At 34.9% G+C, this 9,861-nt stretch overlaps 2 protein-coding genes and 1 long non-coding RNA gene across 5 annotated transcripts; 2 read left to right on the top strand and 1 right to left on the bottom strand.

Moving 5' to 3' along the window:
• Nucleotides 1-3,363: 3,363 nt before the first annotated feature.
• LOC119079724 (juvenile hormone epoxide hydrolase 2-like) lies at nucleotides 3,364-6,437 on the bottom strand. Of its 3 annotated transcripts, none has more exons than XM_037187789.1 (3): nucleotides 6,287-6,437; nucleotides 3,887-4,842; nucleotides 3,364-3,832 (listed from the first exon to the last, which is right to left on the bottom strand). In XM_037187789.1, the coding sequence occupies exons 2-3, from the start codon at nucleotides 4,833-4,835 to the stop codon at nucleotides 3,396-3,398; spliced, it is 1,386 nt and encodes a 461-aa protein (XP_037043684.1). In that variant the 5' UTR covers nucleotides 4,836-4,842; nucleotides 6,287-6,437; the 3' UTR covers nucleotides 3,364-3,395. The 3 variants fall into 3 exon arrangements, with proteins under 3 accessions (XP_037043684.1, XP_037043686.1, XP_037043685.1); XM_037187791.1 differs by lacking the exon at nucleotides 6,287-6,437 and adding an exon at nucleotides 5,639-5,661; XM_037187790.1 differs by lacking the exon at nucleotides 6,287-6,437 and adding an exon at nucleotides 4,962-4,986.
• Nucleotides 5,656-6,198, top strand: LOC119079725. Its single transcript, XR_005088211.1, has 2 exons — nucleotides 5,656-6,002; nucleotides 6,052-6,198. It is a non-coding gene; the product is annotated as an uncharacterized LOC119079725 (long non-coding RNA).
• Nucleotides 6,438-7,857: 1,420 nt separating the features above from the next.
• On the top strand, nucleotides 7,858-9,100 carry LOC119079726 (L-serine dehydratase/L-threonine deaminase-like). The gene is made up of 6 exons (XM_037187792.1): nucleotides 7,858-7,910; nucleotides 7,982-8,149; nucleotides 8,237-8,337; nucleotides 8,397-8,524; nucleotides 8,582-8,806; nucleotides 8,871-9,100. Exons 1-6 carry the CDS (start codon nucleotides 7,890-7,892, stop codon nucleotides 9,071-9,073), a joined length of 846 nt encoding a protein of 281 aa, XP_037043687.1. The 5' UTR covers nucleotides 7,858-7,889; the 3' UTR covers nucleotides 9,074-9,100.
• Nucleotides 9,101-9,861: the final 761 nt, after the last annotated feature.

The following is a 9,861-nucleotide window of genomic DNA, read 5'->3' as shown; positions in this document are numbered from 1 at the left end:
CAGTGAATACTAGTTAGAGTTTTTTTTTGTTGTAAAAATCAAGAAAATTCAAAAAATTGGAGAGAATCCACAAAAAATTGAGAAATTTAGGATCGAATTTCTTGATTTTCTCACTTTTTTTGTATTTTCTCGATCTATGGAAATTTTATGTAACTCGAGAAAATTCAAGAAACTTTACTACGTTTACTGATCGAAATTCCAGTCTAACCTAAATGATTCATAAACGTCTAATGTCAATCATCGACATCATAACGCTGATAATAATATCCAAATTAGATAGAGTGTCATAGGGGGTCAAATTACAGTTTCTTCTTTGCATTCATAAATTGTCGTTACGACTGAACTGTAATTTGCTTCTCTCCAAAAGAAATAATGTCTTTTAACTCTTTTAACCCAAAAAATCAATTAATGTTATTGATCAATTAACAGAAGACCTCCATCTTCCCATCTAATTCCCAACAAAATAATAAAAAATTAATTTGTTTTTTTTTCGCTGAATTTTAATTGTTATTGAGACAGGTTCCTTTAAAATAGAAAATAGTTAATATAAAACAGCACTAGTTGAACGATCGTCAAACGGAGATAAATAGAAAAATAATTTAAATTTAAATAAATTTTGTAAATATTGAAATATGGAAGGGAATTCTTGTGATGAAATGAAAAGTAATTATGGTAATGTACATACACATAAAATAATAAATTTATTTTTACAGAAAATGAGAAGTAACAATATGTAGGAGTAAGGAAACACATTAAAGAAAAATTATTAATGAAAGTTGAAAGAGAAATGTGAAAGAACTAAAAAGGATCGAGTGAAAGTTATTGTTATTTTAATTGAACTAAAACGGGATTTTTTTTGTTTTATTGTTATTAAGTCAATTAAAAAAAAGAAGACGAAAATAATCTACTTATATTTGTCAACCACACACCGTGTCACCACCTTTTCACTTATAAAAAATTGTTTTCTTTTTCGTTAAATAAGAATCAATCAAAAATGCTTTTCAAAAATTTATTCGACGAAGAATGTAAAACGTTGTAACTGCATAAGGCATAATATTGATGAAGTTTATTTATTTTATAGTGTTATTGTGATTTGTATTGTACAAAGATGAATAATGAAATGAAAACAAATACAAACACTCTGATTTCACTTGTTTCTATTTTGTAATTACAAGTGGAAGAGTACATGGGATACGTGTACGCTACATTAGGGGTGAGAATTTCGTTATATGCTCCAGAAAGAAATATGTTTTTATCAAATTTGTTCTGTGTTGGGTGGATGTACCATTCCTCGGACATGCACAAGTCGTCAAACAATATGGCAAACACATAAAGTTTCATATAGTCCGAGGACTGATACCCACGACCATTTCTCAGGTTTAATTTGCATCTTAAATACGAAGACGAGACATTTCTACCATGTGATTATCGTCTCGAAAAATAATATCGCCCAGAAGACGAAAATATGCAGTTCTGGGGTATTATATCGTTCCAAGGTAATATTTTCGATCGTAAAGACGATTATTATCACCCAGAACACAAGAATATCGCCTATAGAAGGCGATAATATGGCCCTTAAAACCATAATATCACTCAGAAGATGATAATATTGTCCGGAAAATTGTGTGTGATAGCGTCACTCTGAGTGATATTATCGTGTTCTAAGCGATATTGAACGCTTTTTCGATCAATAATATCTCCTCTGAGCAATGATATTTACCAGAACTGTATGTGTTCTTTGTCTTCTGGACGATATTATCGTTCGAGACGATAATGCCACGGTATAAATGTCCCCTCACCATTAATACAAGTGTTAAACCACTAGATAGTATTAATATCTAGTCAGTTCGTGATTTGTAGAAACGAAGAGCTTTATATTATTAGTTCGAGTCACTAGTCCGTGGATACATCCACCCTAAGTAAATCTTCGAGTAGATGAACTTACTCTCAAACTTGCCCATCAATGGTACATTCATCGTCTACATACATATTTGATGTAAATGGAAATCTGAGACTAGTAGCAATTAGCAATTAAGGAAAGTACTTTGGTGTTTTGTTGCTTTTCAGACGCACATGAACTGGTAGAAGTTCACATTTTGGACCATTTTTTTAACTGCTCATATCTCAGTGACACTGAGTCAATGTAGATGAAAGTTCAACGCAATAAGATTACCGAAAGAACTTGCAATTACCTTTCTAAGACATCCTGCACGACCATGTAGAGCTCGTATCGGGAAATAACTCCATAGGAAAATTGCATATTTTCGCTCTTTGATCGACTGTGGTTTTGGCTTCTACGCAGAGCCTTTTTTAACATACAAAGTCGGAGGAAAAGTGCACCCCAGTCCCCTATCAGTGCACCACACTTTTGATAAATGCACCCCAGTGCACCCCAGTGCACCCCACTTTTTATAAATCCGTCCAGTGAACTTAATTGCCACATCGTTTCTTAAAACTTTGCGCTGCGATTCAAAATTTTCATTCGCTGTAATCCAAAAGTTTCATTATTCGAATTCACAAAGCGCACCTCGGCGCATACATCGACCAATGATGCGACCCTTCAAATCACGTTAGAAACAACGACTCAAATAAAAATCATCGCGTCCGATTGAATTTGCTATCGATTATCAAATTATGCCCACCAATTACCCATACCCAAGCGCACTATTAGTCCGAAATCTTCGTAGAAAATGTCTGAAATTTTAATGAAAATTGTCCGAAAAATTCAGTGGGAGGTCTGACCTACCTTCACAGCTGTTAACGACAGTGCCGGCTTAGCCTATGTGCTAAGCCAAGGGCGCTGGGAATAAGAAATGGGGTGCTGGAAATGGTAGCTGTAATACGAAGCCCAGGGCGCTGAAGAGGTGCCGGAAACAGAAAACAAAAAATGTAAATTTTATGATAAACGTCGGCTTTTTTGTGAGGGCCCTTTCGAGAAAAAAATTGGGCCCTTCGGAAAGTTGTGCACCCCAGTGAAAAATCCTTATAAAAGGCACTGCTTCTACGGACCAATAACTATCCTAACCTGCAAATAAGTCCACTGGAAAATGCGCCCGACTTCGATAGGTTCACAAAAGAGTCCTCCGGAGGCTTCCAGTTTTCTAAAGATTAAGATAGGCATATTGAATCCGGAATCATCACAACATCATGTTTAATCTCTGGAACGACTCAATTATCAATAATTCATAATGTCGTACGAACGCTACGTGAGTCGTTCGTATACGATATATGAATTATTGATAATTGAGTCGTTCCAGAGATTTAACATGATGTTGTGATGATTCCGGATATACTCTTCTTCGAGCAGATATGGTAAACAGATATGGTAATGGTAAACAGTCAGCCAATTGAAAACAAGCGGTCACTTTATCGATCACAATAACTATATCAAACATTTATTTCTCAACTTTTTTAACAAATTCCACAAAATCTTTATACAATACACTAGGTAGTTCAAGGGCAGCAAAATGACCCCCATCTTTGTAGTAATTACTTTGGATCAAATTTGTGAATTTGTCCTGCAAAACCCAATCTATTTCATGAGCAAGATCATTCTTAAATCGAGCACACGCAGTCGGTACATTGGTTTGAATGCGATCTAATTTATGTTCTTGTTGTTTCAATGAGAATGCTTCAGAATACAATCGACACGACGTCGTAATGGATGCACTCAAGTAATATATCATGATGTTGTCCAAATACGCATCGAATAGATCCTTTCGCAGATCCAGGCCGCCATGAGCTGATGAACGATGTTGAGGGAAAGTCCAAGTTGCAAACTTTTCCAGAATGTAAGCCGCCAAACCAACAGGATTGTTGGAGAGAGCCATTCCTAGAACATGCAAATTTTAATCGTCTAAAATCTCAGAGACATATCAATTCTTACCAATAGTGTCAGGTTTGGTTGCTTGAATATGCATGTATCCAGACTCCAGAATGATATTTGAAAACTTCTCTCCGTATGGGTAGTGGAAGTCTTCATACTCTTTCTCCACAAAGAATGACGGAAATGTGGCTGCAATTGTCGTTTTCAACATGCCAGCTGCCGAACTGAGTATAAAGCACATATTGCTGTGATATCCGATAACATTCTGTGGAAATAAGGTTGAGATGGAAGATCCTAACGCTGAGCCCCAATCACCGCCTTGAATGTAAAATTTGTCGTATCCCAAACGAATCATAAGATTCCGCAAAACTACCGACATTTCAAACACGCCGAAGCCAGTCTTTGAAGAACCTTGTGAAAATCCATAACCAGGTAGACTAGGAACGATTATGTCGAATTCAACATTCAAATCGGAGCGTTGGCTCTTGAGCAATCCGATGAAATCATAAAATTCTCTGACTGATCCGGGCCAACCATGAAGCAGCAGCAAGGGAACGACTTTCTTATTGGCAGCATTTTTGTTCGGCTTGACGTGGATGTAGTGAATCTTCAATCCTTGTATCTGCGTAGTGTATTGCTCAAACGAATTTAGGAATGGTTCCCTCTCAGACTTCCATCGAGGTAGATAGTTACTTTGCCAGTAGTCTAAAAATTCAGAAAATCTTTTCGAATTGACGCCATAGTCGAAACCAACTCCTTCCAGTGGCGGTGGCAGTACAGCGTTTTTAATTCGATCGCTTATTTCATTTATAACTTTATCTGGATAGTCGATTTTGAATGGCTTGATGGATTTATCTTCTTTGTATGACTCCTTTTTGCCAGGACCCCAGTACGCATTAGCATCGAATTTTGGAATGGGTAACGGTGATGATATACTTTTGTATTTCATGTATCCTACGCCGACGGCTATGGCAAAAACCACCAGGGTAATTTGAGTGCACAACTTCATTTTTAACCTGAAAGAAAATAAAATTATTTGTTTCTGTGAATATGAATAAAGACCCCAAGTAAAAATTATTCTAGATTTTGCAGTTAGACGTCTCGGTAGGAGTGCTATTTGAGCAGATAAATGTACCTCAAACCTATTTACTTCGCAAAATTTGATCTAAGAATTGGGTAACTGTTGAACACAAAAAGATAGATTTTTCATTTAATTCGATCCCGAGCTACTGTTCTAAAATTAGATCGTCCACAAATTAACTTTCTGTTTGCCAGCTGAGAAATTAAATTGACTTAATTTTAAAATTACGTAATAAGCATTCGAATTCAATCATTGCTCCGATTTTCTATTAGGGTTATGGTACCAGTTACGGGCATACTTTATTTCTGTTCCGAGCCCTTGTTTTGTCTCTCTCACATACATAGTTGTACTATTCGCTTTTGTCTTTAAGGAGCTACATAACTAGAGAGGGCTCTAAACAGATGCCGTTACCCTATATATAACAATACACCGACCGGCAAAGTATAACTTATTCAAAATGAGTTTTTTTTTATCGAACAAAAGAGCACAGAACTGAGCATTAGTCAATTGAATAGTAGTTTATAAAGAAGAGCCAAAGATTTAGTTTTATTTGCGATGACTGTGGAGTCGAAACGTGCAAACGTTAGTTACATCGTCGTTCATGATATCGTTTCGTTAAGATAATAATCTTCTTATCGTTCATATATGTGATGGACTACCTAAAATCTTTTTAGTCAGATAATTCCCATGTTACTAAGGATCAACTGAAATTATTTTCGACAAGTATATACCTTTACGGTTCATTTTTATCGGCCAACAAATGCCACATTGAATAAAAGTGATAAAGATTTAATGTTGCAAATGGTATAATCGTCGTAATTTTTCATTTTTTTTTATTCTAGTCACAATGACTTGAAGAATTTAACTGTTATGAAATCATGTACATACTTTCGATAAAGGTTGCACCACAACGATAGGAATATGGTACATACATAAATATGACAACAAAAAACAGCATTATCACCACTGTAATTGAATAATAATCTTGGGGAACAGAATTATTGTTATTTACATATACTAGAAGTTGATGCAACATATAATAATACAGCCATAGAATTCAACCATTCGCCATGGTGTTACCATCACCTGTACACGGTATACATAATATTTAACATATGCCACTAACCAAAACTTTGTTATAAAGCATAAATTGAAAAGGTTTACTATATATATATCTGGAAACTACAACGTAATGCTGTAAGTCAACTCTTTTGACATTTGGTATAATTAATTCTAACAGTTCGGTGTATAACCAAAACTTTATAATTTGAATAAATGTTCGTTACCACTTCAATTATTTATGCACAAACTTTCTTAATTAATTTTTTTTTTTAATAAAATTCAGTAACTCATCCATTTTGTCCAAAGTAAATATTTACCTTAAATCGCCGAGTTGTTTTCCGTTGAGAGACTTCTGTACGACTAGATTAGATTAATTGCTGAGCGACCTTCATACCGGTCTTGCAATTTTTATATTTCTATAACTTTTTTTATCGGAAATTTGACTGTATATATTTGTGTTTTACTGTGTATCTCTCGGAATCTCGCTATGTATGTGTTGTTATGAAAATAAAAATAGTTGAGGTATTCTACGTTGGATGAGATGCGAAAAATTAGAATAACTACTTGAAACCAGAAACAGATGAAATATGAGTATCAAAAAACAATTATTTGGTTGAAATATTACAAAAACCCTTAAATGGTGAAGTTGACGCAAGTCATTGTGTTTTTACTTACTGATGCGCATTTTGAGTCCGGTTTCAAAAATTTCACCGAAGAAAATTTTCGTGTAATTACATACCTCACTTTCGGCTCGGATATACAAACTCTACATTTGTCAAAAAAAAAACACTTTCCGAACCGCGTTGCTTAAAATACAGTCGTTAGTTTGGTCCCACATGTAATGAACTATTTCCGCCAAATTCAATGTCTACTATTCCTCCAAAAATCATTATGGTGAAACTCGGTGGTTGTTTCGGGCCGAAAGCGTACAATTTTAGAAAATATATTTTCAGTTTGAAAATTTAAAAATTCCGTTTAGATTGCACCGAAAATACTTTATTTGACGGCTATACAGTCAGAGGCAGTTAAATTTCAATATGAATTTGCTTCAGATGTTGTTTTGTTGATCCACGCTCGCAACTAGTTTATACCTATTTATACGGTTGAAGCTGCTCCACGCACGAGCGTGGTTGTGGTAAAACCGTACAAAGACGTATAAACAGTTTTGATTGTGTGGATCAGCTGAAAACCACCTGAAGCAGAATCATGCTAAAATTTCACTGCCTCTAACTGTAGTCTCTTTTGAATCGAGACTTGATAATAACTTGTTAAAGACGGCCGAAACTATCGTCATAAAATATAGTATTTTCGGTGCAGATTAAACGGAATTTTTAAATTTACAAACTAAAATCCATTTTCAATTAGTATCCAAAAATGTGTTTGACAACCCAACCGTGTCGCCGTGTTTTTGGATCCTAATGACTAGATCATGTATCTACATCATTATTACAGAAATGCGGATGGCATCGTTGTTCATTGGGAGGTTATTACGTATTATTAACACATTCTCTACTGGTGGAGAACATCGTATATGTCATGGTTCTATTTCTGTGCAATCTCAAATAACTTTATAATATAATATCGCTGCGATATAAATTTGTCTTTCGTACAATATCACTGCTCTATTGTGTGATAAGCATGGTATCTTTGGAGCTCACTTATCAATATTTTTAAATACTATTGAGATTTCACCACTCGCATCAGTTGACTTTGGAAGTACAAGCAAAGCGAACAGAGTAAAAAATCTATTCCCAATTTTGCTCACGAAAATCTATTTAACATTCACATTATGCAAAACCAAGTGCTGAGTATCGAAAGTCCATTACAGCATAGTATACCATTATCGAAATGTATTTCGCCATGATGTGTTCCTCAAATTGGAAAAACGTGCAGCCGACAAACTCCTTCAAAATAAGAGGAATGACGCGGATGTGCTCCAAGGTGAGATAAGTATTTTAGGTAATTCAATGTGACGAATTGTTTCTAAAGCAAATGTCTAAAATTATCTGAAGAGGAGAGATGCCGGATACAAAAAATTTATATCATTTTCGGGCGGCAACGCTGGTATTTCGCTGGCATACGTGGCCTCACAAATGAATATTCCCTGTCATATTATTGTACCTTCGTTTGTCTCTGAAAGAATTACGAATAGAATGAAGTCATTGGGAGCCGTTGTTGAAGTAAGTTCAACGCCAAATTTTAAAGAAACTATAAAAACGGTAGACTTTGTATTCACTCATCGCTTTCAACTAAATTCAAATACATAGACAGCACCGGATAGCAGACAAGCACAACTTGAAGCAATTAGATTGGCCGATTCGAGTCCCGAATATTCTTTAATTCATCCGTATGACGATGAAGACCTGTGGTAAGTCTTTGATATAGGGAAAGATTTTTGATTATCAAAAACTATCGTAAATGTATTAGGGATGGGTATTCGACAATAATTGACGAGATCAAAAAACAGCTCAATGGTAAAATTCCATCTTGCCTACTCCTTTCGGTAGGAGGTGGAGGAATGCTACTCGGCTTCATGACTGGATTAAAGAGACATGGTAAATGAAAGAAAATATGAGAATTGGGCGAAATTTAGTAATTAAAATCTGATCAAGGATGGGAAGATATTCCAATCATAGCTGTCGAAACTTTCGGAGCTCACTGTCTGAATAAATCAATAATAGCTGGGAAAAGCGTTGACAATGTGATGACAAGCATAGCAAAGACACTTGGCGCTCCATCTGTAGCACCTAAAGTATTGGAAAATCTACCCAATTTTCGTGTAATATCCGAAGTTCAACCAGACTCGGCAGCAATTGAGGCGTGCTTAAAGTTTTCAGGTAAAGATTTTTACGTGTTATCGAAAATACATTCAATAATTCGGTAATATAACCCTCAATACAGATGATCATGCATTTTGCGTAGAGCCATCTTGTGGGGTTACTCTCTCTGTTATCTATGAAGGACTTCTGCCTGGAATAATGGAGAGAAACGGATTTGAACTGCTTCCAGATAGACCAGTGGTAGTATTAGTTTGTGGTGGGCAGGATGCGAGTGTAAAAATTTTGAAAGAATATGCAGAGAAATTAAACGTTCCAATTCAGTAACTGCTACAGTCATTTTCTTTGTTATTTACGACAACGTTGACTTGTTATTTTGGGAGTTAGCGTTACCCTAACTTACCAGTTTTTTTTTACTGTTTTACGACAAGGATTTGATTTAGTGAGAAAGTTCGTGATACGGAGACAAGAGAAATTCCCTTTGTTGTTATACATTTTTGCTATTATCCGCCCTATGTTTTCTATTTATACGATGAGAATATGTCGTTGAAAAAGTAACTCTAATTTTGCATAATTATTTCTGTGATAAGAAATGAAATTTAAATCTGCTTTAGGATTTAGATATAATCGAAACTCGCGTAAATGAATTATAGCGAGCGAACTCTTCTTGGAATAATGTAACTTTCATAAAAAAATAAAAAAAATTCACTTCTCGTACTTGACGCAAACTTTTCTTTATTTTCCCGTTATATCTGTGAAAAAAGGGCTGGTGAAAAATTCTCACTTTTAACCAGAAATTAAGCGAACGAAAAAAAAAAAAAAATTTTTTTATCTAAATTAGTAATCTTTGCGTTGGTTGGTTGCCGTTATATCTCTGGAAAATAAACACTTTTGGGAATTCATCTAGAACGGAAAGGATTTTCAACGCTTTAAACCATAATTCGTTATCTTTGTATTAAAATATTTTTTTTTATTTAATTAAATTCTTTATTCAGAATTTTTGATGAAACTTTCATCGCATCAGTGTTGTTGTGTTATGCGAATTATTTGAAGGCTATAATATCTAGATTAACCCTCAAAATTTAACGTTGAGTTGAATCATTCGCATGATGGCA

Source organism: Bradysia coprophila, unplaced genomic scaffold, assembly GCF_014529535.1.
Source record: "Bradysia coprophila strain Holo2 unplaced genomic scaffold, BU_Bcop_v1 contig_326, whole genome shotgun sequence".
Taxonomy (NCBI): Eukaryota; Metazoa; Arthropoda; class Insecta; order Diptera; family Sciaridae; genus Bradysia; species Bradysia coprophila.
The sequence above is the reverse complement of the archived record's forward strand: the minus strand, read 5'-3'. Positions and strand labels throughout refer to the sequence as shown.